This window comes from Apteryx rowi, unplaced genomic scaffold, assembly GCF_003343035.1.
Source record: "Apteryx rowi isolate R43461 unplaced genomic scaffold, aptRow1 scaffold_72, whole genome shotgun sequence".
In the NCBI taxonomy this organism is placed as follows: Eukaryota; Metazoa; Chordata; class Aves; order Apterygiformes; family Apterygidae; genus Apteryx; species Apteryx rowi.
The window spans coordinates 1,228,752-1,246,000 of NW_020451005.1; the positions used below are offsets into that span (position 1 = coordinate 1,228,752).

The following is a 17,249-nucleotide window of genomic DNA, read 5'->3' on the forward strand; positions in this document are numbered from 1 at the left end:
ACTTTCCAATACAAAAGAGCAGACTCACTATCCAGCTAAGTATCTTGAAGTCTGCTCAAGTAGCTGGCTCCAAGATGTGTTGGGGGCAATGAATTTCATGGGCTAATTCTCATTTTGAATTAAGGACCATAAGCAAGCATAATCTGCAGTTCTGTAAAGCCATTACAGCAAACCGAAGAAGATAAAGCAATTGTCTCAAAGTTTATTTTAATTTTACTTCCCACAGTTTGCCAGAAATGCTACAGGCTGGAAAGCAAATCAGCTAAATATCTGTTTGATACTTTGCCAAAAATTTTATTATACAGTTTTCCTCCATCCTCTTCCAAAAAATTCCATGCACATTAGATACTGTACAGCTGAACTTCAACTGCTATTCCCTCTTCTCCAAATCTGTATGTTAACAGCCATAGTGTAATTTGGCCTGTACTTTCCTTTCTTCTACTGATATATGAGGAATGGTCAAGCCAGCCTCGATACAGACCTAACAAGGAACTGAAAACAAAGATCAAGCAGCAGTGCTTTAAGGATTCTAATGAGCCTGAATTAGTACATTTTCTTTTACTAAACTTCATACTCTTCATAAATGGAAGAAAAAATATCACAATCCCATTATAGGATGTTTATCTTTATACAATTAAGGTAATATGGAAGAATATTCTGAATGTCTAGCCAAAAATTTTTACATAGAAGTGATTATCACACTATGCTAAGTCTGCCACAAACTTATCTGTCTGTTAAAACTTCCATATTTTTAAAGCTTTCATTATTTCTTATAGCTATATTTTTACTGGGTTGAACAATTTTTTTTAAACTGCATTTGCAGTGTGTTCCTGAGACACAACAGTACTATCAAGAAAGATTTCTATTTGAACTATACTCAAACATTTACTGGCAGGAACGATGAATTCTCCATGCAACTCATACGTCATTAGGGGCTCTGGAAGGCTTCTGTAAAACAAGGATGACATAAGTAAATTTATCTGTATTCATTTCTATATGTATTCATTCTAAGCAGGAAAACTTTTTAATATTCAGTAGTGCAATCCTCGCACTGGAGGAAACTGTTTTCAGGGTGGCCCTTGGATTTCAATGATTTCCAGTGCAAATGGAAAACCTGTTATCAAGAGGAAAAGCTGAGGAAAATAAGACTAAATATATCCATTCACATTCCATGAGGTGAACTGATGCCTCCAATCTAGCATAAGCACCTTTCCCAGTTACAACACTGAGATATTTCACAGATGAAAACTGTATACATATACTATGTAATTCATTGCTCATATGTGTTTTCAAAATATGAAGAGTCACAATTCAATGCCTTGATGGAAAAAAAAAATAAAGGCCTAAAATAGTTAAATTTGCTGAACAGCAACCATCTGTAAACCAAACTTCTAAATCTTCTCAAATGGAGAAACTGAAATTGAAAACCTCAGTCATAAATGAAAAGTGTATTGAATAATGGATATCAGAGTTAAAATGTCAGCATTAAAACCTTCATTTATTAAGTTGACTTTATTGATGCTTACAAAATATTGTAGTAAACACTCAGATGGGAAATACTGTAGATAGAAAATACTTTACTATGTGCACGTCTTTTTTACTCTTTCCTAAGAGTTAAAAATTCCCCTAAGAGAGACTTTATAACCGGAAGATATCTCTTCAGCGTTCCTTGACAGTACTTACAGTAATAATTCTTTTAATAAAAACAGAAGATTAAGGATACTGCATTTGTGTTAAACTACAAGAGAGACGCAAGAGTTCTATATTCTTAGGCAATTTAGTAAAATATCTTGATCAGGAATTGGACAAGTCACTTGAACACAGAACACATCCAAGACTCTTAACACTCGGAATATTATTACTGTTTCACCTAGAACATCAGAGTGAGGGCCAGAAGGACAAGGCAAAAATATTACAAATTTCATAACCTTTCCCCCTGTCACTCCACCATAATAAAATATAAAAGGCAAAAAAACTCTTGTAATAATCTAACCTGAATTTAAGTAACAACTCTCAGCAAGTTTGCTAACACTTCAGTTTTCTGAATCAGCAGTGAAATACTTACATACCTAATACAAAAATGTTTTGGGGTTTATCTTGTATCAACATATTAGTTTTGCTGAATTATTTTACTTTGCTTTCCCTAAGACAAATAATAAACATGATATTTGCACGAAAAAGCACTTCTGTTCCAAAATATAGGAAAAGTAAGCAATGCAACTTAACACATAACACAGGAGAATTAGAATATGAAATTCATAGTCTTGGGGAGAGGGAAGGGGAGAGACTTACCGCAGATACTGCTTCATAGCACTAGTAATTGTCTTCACTTCCCAATCGACAGAGTTTTCCAAATCAACTTCATTGCAGGTTTTTGCATCTAGCAAATAATCAGAAGGGGGCGGCAGGGGTGGGAGTGGGTGGGAGAAATGAAAAAAGGGAATTCTAAATCAGTCCCAAATATAGAACTTTTCAACAAGCAAAGCCAAAATTATCACAGAATGTTTGTCAAAGTTAGAAACACTGTTATAATGATCTTCAAAAAGAAAAGAAAAGAAAAGAAAAAGCCCTCCATGAAGAGGGACACATTAAACTCGATGATTAAGTATTTCCTGGCATGAACTTAGAAGTAGCATGTCCTTCCTACTATTAAAATACTAACAGGACTTAATATACAAACCTCTTTATACATTTATGTATTCTGTTTTTAAAAAGTACCTCAGTGCTGATTTTTTCTTTACTGAAGGGTTAAAAATCACCCTCATGTAAAACATTCTATATAGCAATTGGTATGTCACTTAAATACTTCCTTTCCTTAAAAAAGGACCTTTCATTAAAAAAGATAGTTTTCAGGGAAGAGCTGATCACAGAAAAAAAGTAGATGTGGATCACAAACAATGTAGGAAAAAGAAAAACCCACTAAATATAACTTTTTCTGTTCTTATTTCATTATTTAAAATAGAGGTTACCTTGAAAAATCTTTTCTAATCCTTTCTGTAGTTTGCCTATGAACAGTTATTTTGGTATGCTGATGAAGAAAAGCCAATAAATTGCAATACGACCCTCTTTACTGTGTGAAGTTTTGCTTTAAAAGCAGAAAAGGGACTGCTCTCTCTAAGAAAGTTTCCTCTACAAGATCACTTGGCTTTTTCCTTTACTTGATCACTTTTAGGCAAGAGGAAAACAATATTTGCTTTCTTGACAGTTTGTCAATTTAAAAAAAAACTCCTCCCGTTTTTTATCAGGTTAGTTGGTAGGAGGCTAATAACAAGATGAATGAAAGTGAACTGTCATATGTCTGAATGATCGGTAAGGGGAAAGATTTTTTGACAGAACATAGAAAGTAACATGGCACACTGACACTTTTTGCAATGAAAAAAGCCTCAAGGTCTCAAAACAGGAAGCAATGGCTTCAAAGCCATTCAAAAAGCCAAGAAGATCACATGTATGCGGCCAAATTAGCCCAATGTACCTTGTGACTTTAAGTACCTGAGCCTATATTATTACTACTACTACTATGCATTTCTGCCAGTTGCTACAGTAAACTACAGCAAGGCTAACCGACACAGATCACATGTTGACCAGTTCCTACAATTCAGAACTCTTATTTTGCTTGTCAGACAAATGACAGATACATTTAAAAAATCAAATTAAGCACCCTGATTAAAGGTGCAGACCTTTCACTGGCACTAAATAATTCTGTTGTAAAGGCTGTGCCAACCAATTATTTCTCTAACTGAATATTCTCCCTCATTATATCAATTATTTAAAACTCATTTTAAAATACAAGTCAGATAACGTTTTCTACCAAAATCCTACTAGCCAACCATCACCCAAACTCCTCAAGATTTTCTAAGGAAAACATCTATTTTCTCCCCTTTTTAGCATGCTGACTTCTGAGTTCACATTCTCTTTTTTGAGCAGAAAACCTTTCTACTGAATTAGTGAAATAAAACCTGCAACACATCAGAAACCAAGGAGATCTATGACAATTTTGTTATTAAACCACTGTGTAATATTCAGGGCTTTCAAACAACCTCTTCATCCTTTACAGTCATAGGATGCACTTGGTTATATGAAAATTGCTGGTGACGAATTTGGGGAAGAAAAAAATAAAACGTCTGACCTGCAAAACTAGCCTCTTCAAAATACGGTATTGCTGAAACATTTCATGATCTCTTGGCCAAGAAAACAAAATTTAAGTTGGTCCTACTACCAATCCCAAACAAACCCTAGTTTGACTGTAGAAGCCATTAAGATTGAAAGATATGTTTTTACTTTTGGTTTTACAGTTACTTTACACAGCTTCCCCCACCCTACTCCTTTTATATATATATATATATATATAACAAACATGAAACTGCAGAGCTATGTTTGACTTCTCCCTCCACTTCAAACATCCCAGGCCGTTATGTGAACTGGAACTTCAAATGGAATTTCTAAATTGATTCTATTAGTTTTCATGCTATTTGCTCTTGTAGCAGCCACTGTGCATTGAGTGGCAACTTTACGCCTATAAAAATAACCATGCACATTTACAAAACAGCTTTTGACAGATCAGCTCTAAATTTTATGCAAATGTTTCTGACAATAAGGGAGCCAGGGTTTATAAAAAACAGCCCAGTTCACTAAACTAGGTTAGAAGTAGAATATCTCTGTTTTCATATATAGTATGCCACTGTAGAAGTGTATGCATACTGTCTTTTACTGTATATAAAATAACAAGGAATTCAGTGTAATAGTTTTGAAAGCTGCTAGTTTTAGAAAGGTAGACGTTCTCAAAGTTTGCTGCTACAAAATGTGACGCCTGACATTTTTCACACCAGGTAGTATCCGAAGTCAAAATTGAACTCATCAGTAGAAACTTCAAGTCCTCAGCAGTCACTTCACCACAAAGAAGGGACTGGATGAAAGCTGACCTGTCTCAGGTAGTTTGTATGAAATGAACCACCCCAGGTTTATTATGCAGATCATAGATGAAGTAGGAAGTGGTCCCTGATGCCTTTCAAGAATTGAGCCTCCTGACAGCTGGCAATGCACCTGAATTGCTTATGACAGAGATTCCCAGAATACTTGAAGTCGTAACTCTGTATCCCTGTTTACAATGAGACATCACAGATTAATTTAACATTACATTTCAAGGGAAAATGAGTGCTTCATTTACCAAATGCCTTTGTCACTCAAATTTAAACAAGTTGACTGCCAAAAAACAGACCACCGTAGCACAATGCTGGTTACAAACAACTTCAAAGACTTAGTTAATTGCAAAATTAACTTTGCCTTTTTTTCAAGCTGAGTTGTATATTTAATTGTTGAACCTCACTTTACATAATACTTAGTCTCACAGAATTTTTAAATTAAAGATGAAAATCTGTACATTCATACTATTAGAAAAGCAGGCCCATATTTTGGTCTTCTGATGGTCTCATGACTGTCTATATACTTTTCCTGATTTTATATAAACTTTTCTAAAAAAGAGGCAAAACCTATATGCTATTAATGACTCTGGTTACCATTTGGAAGTCTTTCTTGCACTTTGGACCATTCAGACTGCAGACCTCATGGTTAATGATAAGTAGCTTAAAATACTTTGAAATCTTATTAAACATTTTACAATACAGAAAGTTAATACGAGTTCCTTATGATTTTGAAAAGAGCTTTCACATAAAAGGATATCTAATGGTATACCCAGAGACAAAGGATTAAAGATTAATCTGTCATTTTAAATTCTCTGTATCACTGTATATCAAAAAGAAACCCTCTTTATTCTTCTCTGAGGATAGGTAGATAACGAGCACAGATAGGATCACTTTCAACCAATTATCTGAAAAAGAGCACCTGCTTGCACCTTGTTTTCTGTTCAGCATTTTGTCTTATCTTGACACCACTGTATTCTTCCTACTTCAAATGAGTATATGAATCTTGGAAATGAGAAAAAATGTTTCTAATTTTAAAAAATAACTAAAAGCAGATGCTGGAATCCCCAGTAAACGCTTCCAGCTGCTACTGAACCACTGGCAACCTGAGTCTATTTAATTTGGATACCACTAATGGCAAAGAGGAAAATTTGCCTGCCAGCCCTGCACGCCCAAGCTAAGTCAGTAAGTACAAAATTGAAAAACATCTTATGATATCAAATGCATTCTATCAAGACTTTTTGATTGATGACAGGTCATTTTTCCTATGGTTAATGGATAAAAAAAAGTTATTGTTTATTGAGGCTAATTCCAACACAGATAAACCACCATAAGAATTTGGCACATGTCAGTCATTTTCATTAATCCTGGTTTGTATTTCCAAAAGGTGTCTCCTTCTACAATACTTTAAAAGATACAGACAGGTTTACATACACTAATGAAAACTTCAGGGTGCTGTTAATATTGATTAAAGAAAGATATCATAAATTAAAATTTATCAAGGTCATTATGAAAGACTGATGTGACATATAGGCCCTCAAGCCTGATGTCTTATCATTTCTGGAGAGAGAGCCTGTTTAAAAAAAGGGGGGGGGGAGTCCTACAGGTGGCACTGAACTGACAGCAGCATATAATATAAAAGCGCTTTGTCATTCACATAATGTCTGGGGTAATGAAATGAATTCACTTTCTGGCTTCCTCCAGTTTGCAGTGCCAAAGAACACTGTGTTATCAGCACAGATGGAGCATGCATGGTTCTGGAGAAGAGCCTGGTGCAAACTGCAAACAAGCTTCTTTGCATACCAATGAATCCCTGAGAATCAGACCTTTGCTGTCAAGTGACAGGTTTGGAAGCTCTATAAAAATGAACTAATCCCAGTGGTCTTGTCTGACTGCATGTACTGTCAGTGCTCAGGACAAGAAATTTGGAAACACAGCACATCTTGCAGTCATGGCTACTACTTTGGCGAGAGATGTAGGGCAGACAAGGGATTTCATCCAGGTGCTTTTTTTTTTCCCCCTCCCCCTGGGGACATCAGAGTGGCAAGAAAACTACAGTTACTGGGATTACTTCTGCATTAAATTTCCAGAAAGAAAAGGGTGAAAAATTATGAGAATAATGCTATATATAAAAAATCTGAAAAGCTATACATTGCTAACTACATGTAAGAGAGTCTAAGATATTATCCACAAATAAGAGTTACGCTACTAAGTTTATCAAAACAAATCCTTTCCCCTGTCTCTCTCCTGCTTTGGCACAGACATAATTATTATAAATACGTATATCACATTCCTCCTCCTCTTAAACCAAACAACTCTTCATCAAAAGGCTTAAACTAAACGTCTTATTTTGCATTCTGATGAACTAAAGGCACACAGGGAACTATCATCTGTACATCTTACACAAAGGAGAAGAAAGATGGAAACTTCAAAACAATGAAGCAATAGGCTTCAAAGTTTCTTAAACCTGCCCATTTGGAATCTTCTGACCAGACTCTTAAACTCAAGTTGTTTTAATCCTACTTACACCAACCTTACACAAAACCCATGATTTCTTCCTGCATGTTCCTTAGTTGTTCTCTTAGTTTACTCCTACCAACTGATCTTGCTCACTGTATTCAACCAAGGACCTTACAGTGGTATGGGGATTATTTGCATGGAGTAAGGCAAACTAAATTTGGCCCATATAAAGAAAAAATACAGGTAGATGCTTTTAATACTAAATTTTAACAGTAAAACAGACATGACTTAAAATATGGGAAAAAATATATATAAAATAGAGGCATACCCATCAACAAATTCAGAAGTCTCTGGACCTTTGAACTCACCCCCACAACTCTGTACAATCCTTGGTCATTTATACCTATTATGCAAAAGAAGAAAAAAAAACAGCAGAAGTTCAACCAAAGCAAGTAAGATACACAGCAAAATTTAGCATTAAAACCTTTCCTTGAGCAACAGATTCTCCTCAAAGGTGGACAGACTATATAGTATTTCCACAACTGTGAGAACAACTTTATAAATCAAACATTGCAAGAATCCTTTTGTTCTTCTTCTGTGTGTTCAAGATAAGTTCATGTTATGTTTTGAAAAAGGTTTCATGTACCTCAATTCCACTTCAGATACAGGGAGTAGAAACAGACAGGGACAAATCTTTCCTAGAAAAATCACTGGCTATTTTCAGATTTTTATGAGACATTTTGGACACATCAGTATTCACATTCTAATAAGGCAAGAATTGAACTAACAAATGCTAAATTAAAATTTCTTTCATAAATCAAATTTTGCTTTTCCAGATACATAACTGAAGAAAAAAGTTTGCATAAAACAAAGAAAAATTTGAGCCTATTCCCAACCTTCAAATTAATGCTTTTTCAAGTTTGTAAAAACTTTTCCTTTAAGATACAAGGCCTTATTCCAAACCACATACTAGTCCACATACTAGTTATGTCCAGAGGCAGTACCACAGGTTACAGAGATCAGTGCTTTTTGCTTGGGATGAATAGAAGAGCCACAACCAGCAAAATATTTGCAGTGGCCTGTTATCGTTCCCCACGGAGACTGGAACGCTTTCCTTTCTCATTTGTTGCTGCTCACCCACCATCTAAATCTGCTGTATTACTTACTGAAGTCTACTAACTGCCCACCATTATGCCATTCCTCCGCGCCCTTCCTTCCTTTCAACCACACTCACTTCTCTAAGCCATTTCCTCCCCTACTTTTTCCTTTTTTCCCCCATACGCAGTTTTATCCCCAGGTAAGTAAAACTAAAATTACAAATTAAAGAAAAGAAAAAAGGGAGGGAGGCAAGGGGCAGGGAAGGAAGAAGGCAAAATAAGGTATGTCTTTTTGTTTGTTGCTTTCTTTTTAGAGCCTGTATCATGGCAGGGAAATGTTACAGTCCTGAGGCTGACATATATTTGGGAGGTCACATAATAAGCACAAACACCACCGTAGTCTACCTTTATATTCACATCAGTCTGGAAGAGAAATGCCACGAAACACCTGTGTTTCTATTCCAAGAAAATCTTTTCTAATAACAGATTATATGGTATCTTTATTAAAAATATCTTTCAACAAAGAAAGACTTGTGAAGAATTCCTGGTTTCAATACCAAACTGTTCCAACCCAGAGAAGGGAAATTAAAACCAGTAATATGAGAAAAAGTTTCTTCCTGAATAAATATTAGATGAAGTACTTAAAAATTATTAGCCTTCTAATGAATTACTGTCAGACACAATGCACCATAATACAGAGTAGTAATTCTCAATATGGTGGAGAGAACTTCACATTTTCTATGTTCTCCTCCTGCCTAGTCTTGCTACATCTTTTCCTTCTTCTCTCTCCTCCTTCTCTTCCTCAGATTGCCTATAGCCTCCTCATCCATCCCAGATTTCAGAGAACCTGCTGAACTCATCACCACTAGTGCACTGCGCTCAACCCTCTGCCCCGGCGGGGAGCTGAGGTGCTACGGCAGCTTTTCTCAGCTCCACCTGGGCAAAACCGGCCCTTCTGTTTCTCCAGGATGCAGGCACCACTGTTATAATGCTGAGTCTTAAGCTAGCTGTCAGGTTCAGAGCTGGCTCAAATTAATAGAATAAGCCAGATCTCCAGTATTTCATCTGTGTTCATCAAAAAGCACAACTCAGTATGCTCACAGTTTGGCTGTGTGCAAAAGAAAGAACCACAAAAACAGTTATGTGGCCACAAGACTACTCTTATCAGAATATGAAGTTATCAGCTCAGCCAAATAAGCCTTCCAGTGACCCCAACGACAACAGCGTGATGACATGCTATACAACACTTAAAGATTGCCAACACTAAAGAAAATAAACATAGTCCTTGATCTACTCCAAACCAGGAAGCACTAGGAATCTGGACTGATAGTGGCAATTATTCTTTACTGGAAATTTCTCATAGGTTTCCAGGAAAATTCTGGTACAAAAGTAACACCAAGATTTTTAATGCTCTGCCAAAATGCATCAGGCTTTTTTATGTAACATTCACCACTACTTTTAGTACCAGTGAACAAGCCTTCTGCATCATATGCAAGAAACTGAAAAGCTGAAGAAACACTGTTACAGTCAAATACCTGTCAGCTTCTCAGAAGCATCTCAGAAGTTCTAGTTTGCCAATTCTATATTGATTTCTTTCATTTCTAACATTAAAACAAGTAAGAACAAAACTGTGCAGACCCCAAGCATCTGTAACATATATTTAATGGCTCAAAAATAATTGAGGCCAAACTACAGAATCTTACTGCTTGATATTAAAACAAATGGGATATGTGGAAGTGTCTGAAATATTACTTCAGCAATAATTATTAGTTTGTGCTAGTAATTATCAGATAATTGATCAGGTTCAAATTCATCAACCTGAAAGAAGCACAGCTAATTGCTAACAGATATTAAGAAATGCAAAGAGGAACTGATATTTTAACACAGTTTTAAATGATACATTTAAACACACTGTTACATGATGTTTTAAATAAAACATACAACCAGTCTGAAACAGTTCTATTTCTGTTTTAATCTGTACATTTCAGAACTTCAGCATATCAAGACTGATAATGCTTTGCATTTAGAGAACACAATCGACAAGATGATTCATTTTCAAGGAATATCTTACTAGTGACTAAAATGTTGACAGGTTCAGGCACTGGGACTGCTGGTTCAACCAGTCACTATTAACAACTTTGAGCTGTAAAACACTGCAGTGCAATTTTCTTCATATATACATGATCTTAAGTTGTTTGGCTCTCCAATACCAAAATCTGACAGAGGCACACAATTTGTGAAACATGCTTAAAAATTTAAGGTATTGTAACTAAAACAATAATTTACACTATCGCAAGTATGATATGTCTGCAGGCAAGTTTACCTTGGTGGTTGGCATTATACATGTGGCAACACAGGATATTAATAGTCCTGCAGATGTAACTTTTTATATCAAATTCCATAATATAGAAACAGTCACATGTGACACTCACAATTCAGGGTAATACCAGATTGTTTCTGTGAAAAGATTCTCTGCTTTCTCCTTACTATCTTACATCTTCCTTATTGACAGAAAAACTGAACGACAGCTCAATGCTGCCATCTATCTCCCCAGCTCAGACTAGCAGCTACTGCAATTCTGAAATAAAGGCAAATCCTACTCTTACAAATGCTAAGCTACCACATGCTCACAGAACATACAATCAACTACTTGCACACAAAAACACATCCAAAGTCTTTACTATTGGAGCAAACAAGTCTTTTATGCTTCTATGAACTTTTACCCCACTGTACTATTCCTAGTAAAGAATTGTAAATACAATGGAACAATCAAAACAATCCCAAAATGTGCTCTCAGATACGAAATACGGGTGAAAATCCAACCAGAATTGTGCTCCTTATGCAAGAGACAGGCTCAGTGTAACATTGCCTTGATGCTTCAGCGTCTCCCATCAGGTGAAGCAAAGGCAATAGTCTCATATATCAATGCAAAAGAACACTGAATCGGAAGCTAATATACATTTTAACCAAGACGGTCTTTGATTTTTCTATTCATTCAGAGCAAATAATTTCCTTCTTGGCTTTATAAAAATGAACGTAACTGAGAAAAATTATCCAGTCATTGACAAGTTTATGTTCAATATCTCTGTTATGCTCTTCTCTCTCTGAATACCAGACTTTTTCTGCTATGACATGACAAGACTATTCTCAGTTTCCACCCACACTAGACTGTCCTCTCTTTCCTCCCACGCCAACCTCACACCCATTATGATTACAAGAGATAAAAACATGGCACGCAAGCCCAAACTCTGAAGAGGCATCTGTCCTGTTTTCTTCTGCCGAGCATAACTTTGACATGTTATCATTAAAGTAAAATAATCAAGTAAAAATTGCTTTACGAGCAAGTATAGGTAAAAAATTTGCAGGCCTGAAAGGCAGACTTTCCTTGGCATACAACTCTTTGGCCAAACCCTTTTGAGGCAAACAATTACAGGTTCTCCTGAGCTTCAGTTTGTTTAGCTCAGCACACATCAGCAGAAGGGCCTGCAGTGTAACAGAGAACAGACACTCATCCTTTAGGAATGATTCAGTTAGTCTCAGGCACAATGTCAGTGTCCTGTTTGATAGGTCTTTTTTTTTTTTTAATGCAGTTAATGTTATATTCAGAATCAGTAAACAGAAAATCATCAACAAGTGCTTGGAAAGCTATCGCTGAACCAAGTTCTGCTGAACCACAGCTAGACGGATTGCTGAGTTCCTAAAGCTAATAGCTCACCAAAACCTGCTCCTGAAACCCTCAGAAAAGATTTACTGAGTACTGAAATACTCAATTTTCTTAAGTATTTTCTAGAACAGAATTAATAAACAAAAGCCACTTTCATTGCTAGCAATTATCACTAGCATTTTATTGACTGCAAGTCCTACAAACAAAGGATAGTGAATGTCTCCAAAGAAAGCAAACACTGCAGTTAACCTTGGTAACCGTGATTCTCTTGCAAGTTTGTTTCAAGGTAGATCCGCTACAGGGATACATGCTTCCCATCCATGCAAGCTTGCCATCGGTTTTGAACATCAACATCAGGTGATGTTGCACATATACTTTATGCCTTCTTATATGCTGCTAAATCAGGGCATAAAGGATGAACTGGACTTTATCCACCCTCTACTTTTCCCAACAGTCACTATATGCAGAAAGTCTTCACTCTTTTTTCCATAGTTTTGTTGTTCCACTTTCTTTGCAGGCTATTAAAGATAGGCAAAAAAGACTACATGAAGAAAACTCTCTGCACACACCTATAGATAATAAACCAAAATAATAAAGGACTCCATACTGCTTACAGTAGGTGTGATCCTTAAGGTATTGTAAAGTAACCAATCATTGCACTGTAGACTAAAACCAGCCTTTCATTACATGATTACACACAGTTTTCACAAAATCTGCCTCATCCAGTCCACAGAGAAGATCCATTCTACATTTTAGGAAGGTCTTGCAGTGAAGGCAAGTCCCTTGTAGGATGTCAGCTTTATTTGCAGTGTTTTCCAACTGAAATATTCAGATTGTAAATGTTTGTAACTGAAATATTTAAACAATGAGAGAGGAGAACCTTATTTGGCAAACATTCAAAAGAAGAGAATGAGCAAGAGAATACCAGACAGAATATGGCCTAATCTAGAAAAACATCTTTAATGCATACAAAAAAAGCCCAAGTGAAAAAGGATTCCAGATACTCCTTTGTGTTTACATGCTAAATTCTGAATACCACAAAGGCTTCTTGATCTCATTAATTATATTGCACAGTAAGCGCATACGTGGAAGACACTGTTTAACAAGCAAGACCCTACATTAACAGGAAATGTGACCAACCTTTATTCCCTGCAGCTATTTCATTTAAGTTGGACCATGAGACAAAGAAAAATGCAAATATTCTGCCCTGTGCAATGCTAAGTCATGAGGACAATAAAAACCAAACCAACAACAATTCCTGGACAACCATAAACCTCCCTTTTGGGAGCAAGAAGGTCAGCAATTCAGGAGAAAACCAAAAATTCACACCAAGGAATTTCAACACCTCTTTTGCATACTTAGAAATATACAGTAACAAATTATCTATTTTCATCTCTTCTCTTTCAAAAAAATGGGCAGATCCCCATGTAATACCATATAAACTGTACTGAGCCCCTGAGAGTGACTGGTCACCTCACATTTGAGCATGCCTATCCAAGGACTGCTGCCTACCCATATGGGAGCTGTATCAAAAGCTGGTCTTATCCATGCCCAGTTACACAGAGTCTGACACAGAGCCTCTTCACAGTCATAAATTCAAACACCTCCTGAATACTGCTCTGAGTATAGACCTTTCCTTTCTGTCTCCACCTTTTGAGATAGGACAGTCAGCACATGTAACAGTAAGCATCCTTGCCTCTAGCATGAGGCTGTAACTCCACCAGAAGTACGTCAGTATTTTTTCTTATTCTCTTGCCTATTTAGGTCCTGTCCTTTTTTGTCTTGAATGACAAGACAGAAAATTCAATGTCAATGAACGGAATACTAAAATTAATTACAGTCTCTCCAGAAGCAAAGCCAAGGTACAGGCATTGCCTACAAGATATAGGGCAGTCCTGCACCCATATTGGCTTCCTTCTGTGCACTTCTTGAAAACACTTACATTACATGAGGGACAGTCACACATAAAAGGCTGGGACTGGACAGAAGGAAGCTTCTGCACTGCTCAGTGTAATCAGTATAATCTCTACAGCGTTAAGTCTTTCCAAGAGATCTACAGGAGACTAGATCACACAGGCCCTCTTTCAGGAGCAGATCAGCTGCTCCATACCCTCCACAAATAGGAGCATTTGGTTGGGTTGATTATTACCTCGTGTTTCAACAGCACTGATGCACTTCTTGATGATGGTGAACCCTATCTTATCCAGTTGTGCACCTACAAGAAGAAAACAGTTTGAAAAGTTTTAAAATGACATTACTAAAATGTCTTCTACTGAAAAATAAGGCTGGACATTTAATCATATAGCTAGTACTTCTCAGGCAAAACTGAGTAAGTATTCTGGAAGGTGAACACTTCATCACATTTTCTAGAGAAATTCCCCTTTTCTCCCCTCCCCACCCTACCTAGCACAAGTAAAGGCCCAATCTGGGGATAGTGGTTTCACTGAATCTGCTCACAGCAGTAGTCTTTAAAGAATAGGATCTCTAATTAGGTACATATGTTGGCAGATGCAAAATGGAGTTTAACGATATTTACTGCAACAATGACAACATCTGAGATAGTTCATCCAATGTGACAAAGAAGTACTTACGATGGAAAAACATAATCAGCAACAACAGGGCTTTTACTGAGTCCTACCCAAAGCCAAAGGAATTCCCACACTAAAGATACAGGGCACATGTATATCATTTCACAGCAGTTAATGATCTGACTACATAAAAGCAGATGCATTAACAGGACAACAGCTGCAGTCCAGCATTCCTTTGTTGTTCCTATCTTATTATTTTTCTTCACATCAAAACTTCATTTAAAAGCTTGTGCTGCAAAACCGCCCTTTCCCCAACCATCTGGCTTTTCTTTTCTTTTTTTTTCCCCCCACTCCTGGGGAGCTGGTCTTACACCACTAAACTAAAAATCTATGGGAAAACTTCTAATAATAAACACCAGAATCAAGCTTTATCCATCAGTTAAAAGACTGCATGCACTCCCTGACAATTCAAGGGGAATAACTGTTTTTACTCATGCTTTACTAACAGAAAAGGGCTAACTGTTTAAAGAAAGCCATCTCTTCTTCTTCCTTATTATGGTTTAGATTTCAAACACATACATTCAGTATTTTTACTGACCTTTTTGCTGTGGTTGCTTTTAAACCCATTTTTACGCATTCTAACAGATGTGTACACAATCTGGATTAAGAAATTGTTATGCACTTACAAATAAACCCTGTTTTTGAGCCACTTAAAGCATGAAGAAAGCTGGCAAAAAGAATAGGATTATGTTTGTCTAGCTTACGTCCAGTCCTACAGTTCTTGCATACGTGCTGAATTGTGTTATTGTGAAAACCTGTTAACCACAAAATTCACAAAAGTATATTCAGAACCCTTTTATGTTGGATCCACAGAAATATTTCCACCTTTGCATTTCTCAACTGTAAAATGTTAAAATAATTAGTTTTAATAGTAGTTTAAATACTTACTTCCCTCCCGTTTTGTATTTGCTCTATTCAAATTGATGAACAACTAACAGAAAAAGAATAAAAAGATGTTAAGTTTTTCTTAATAATTTTATGAAATCAGAAACAAGACACTTCCCCTCTTAATGCCAAATAGGCACGAATACAGCTGCTTATAACTAGAACATATTGCCTCTCAGTAACTATAATAGCCCAAACAGAACCTCTGGCCCCCCTCAAAAGCAGGAGTAGGGGGGAGGTACTTAATGCAGTACCTCATTACAAAAGTCCCCTATTATAACTTTCTTAACAAGGAAGGTTGGGCAACTGCAGGATGTAGGGATTAGTGAACAGAGATTAGCATAAATCTACTTTTGTATTTGTATAATAGGAAACTAAAAATAAATATTTTTTTATATGGAGTGAAATTCTTCAAAAATTCTCAGTAAATACAGTTCCTTGGGGAGCAGAACAACCCTAGCTACAGCCTCTAAAATCAGTTGTGATTTAAGTGCTTCATGTTCCTATGTCCTTCTGCTGGCTAATTTCCCACAGTTCACTGAAATCATTGTGAACTGCCTTAATGTATCATGGGAGTTATGTCACTGCCTGGCATTCCTAGAAGTTTTAACCCGATTGGGGAATCCAGCCCAGCCAATACACACCTTTGCAGATTAAAAAGACTTTTGTGACAATGCTGTCAATAAAACCTACTGTTAAAACCCCCAGTTGTTGTGAAAGAGAAATAATTGTGTCACTAACTGGAAAATACCATTATTTTTGGACTACAGGACCAATATAATATTTACAATGGTAAGAATAACCCACTGCCATGTTCTAATTCTGCAGTTCAAACCCACCTCTTGATATGAAACACAAATTAAGCAAACTCAAGTACAATCTAAACCCTGATGACACAAATTTTATGATCTAGTTTAAAGGTAATAATAACACATAACTAACTCATGAAAGTCTTGTCACTGGAATGCAGCATACCAGCATAAGGCTAAGAGAACATACCTATATTACACATATCATAGAATACCCATATTATCATTGTGATGGTAAACATTTACACAAATCAATGTTTGTCATTATAATGAAAAATACCTCGCATCAACATTAACAAAGATCTATCCTGAACTTTACTGAGTTACTCATCTATCCTGAGCTTTATTCCAATTTTATTATTTCTTTGTTAAATCCACCGTTTTGGGAACTACATAAACCCAGTTTGTTAAAGTATAAGCGTGGTTTGGAGGAGGGTGGAAGGAATGTTGCCATTACACTATTAATGAATACAAAAAACACAGCTTACAGTTTCCTTTCCATCCAAGGCTTCCATCCACAGCTTCCTGTCTTCCTCAGAAAAGGCCTGCATGGTTACAGGAATACCAGGCCTGCAAGAATACCAACCACACAGAGTAACTGCATTCACCAGCGACAAAAACACCGTCTTGTCAAATTCTATTTCCAATTTATTTGATGTATAGTCTTTAGCTTTAGAGCAGTGGCACAAATGATTACCCTTTTCCAGTAAATATTTTATACTAAAAAAATTAAGTCTTAATGCAGTACCTCATTACAAAAGTCCCCTATTATAACTTTCTTAACAAGGAAGGTTGGGCAACTGCAGGACGTAGGGATTAGTGAACAGAGA

The 17,249-nt window shown here is 36.4% G+C and overlaps 1 protein-coding gene across 2 annotated transcripts in view; it reads right to left on the reverse strand.

Moving 5' to 3' along the window:
• The window catches only part of ARHGAP10 (Rho GTPase activating protein 10), a 153,173-nt gene that overhangs the window by 59,533 nt on the left and 76,391 nt on the right, over positions 1–17,249 (reverse strand). For both annotated transcript variants that reach the window (XM_026087536.1, XM_026087535.1), the window contains exons 11-16: positions 16,908–16,989; positions 15,614–15,656; positions 14,287–14,352; positions 7,705–7,779; positions 2,293–2,380; positions 890–948 (exon numbers count right to left, since the gene is read on the reverse strand). In XM_026087536.1, coding sequence (XP_025943321.1) covers positions 890–948; positions 2,293–2,380; positions 7,705–7,779; positions 14,287–14,352; positions 15,614–15,656; positions 16,908–16,989 — 413 coding nt within the window. The remainder of the gene's footprint in view (positions 1–889; positions 949–2,292; positions 2,381–7,704; positions 7,780–14,286; positions 14,353–15,613; positions 15,657–16,907; positions 16,990–17,249) is intronic.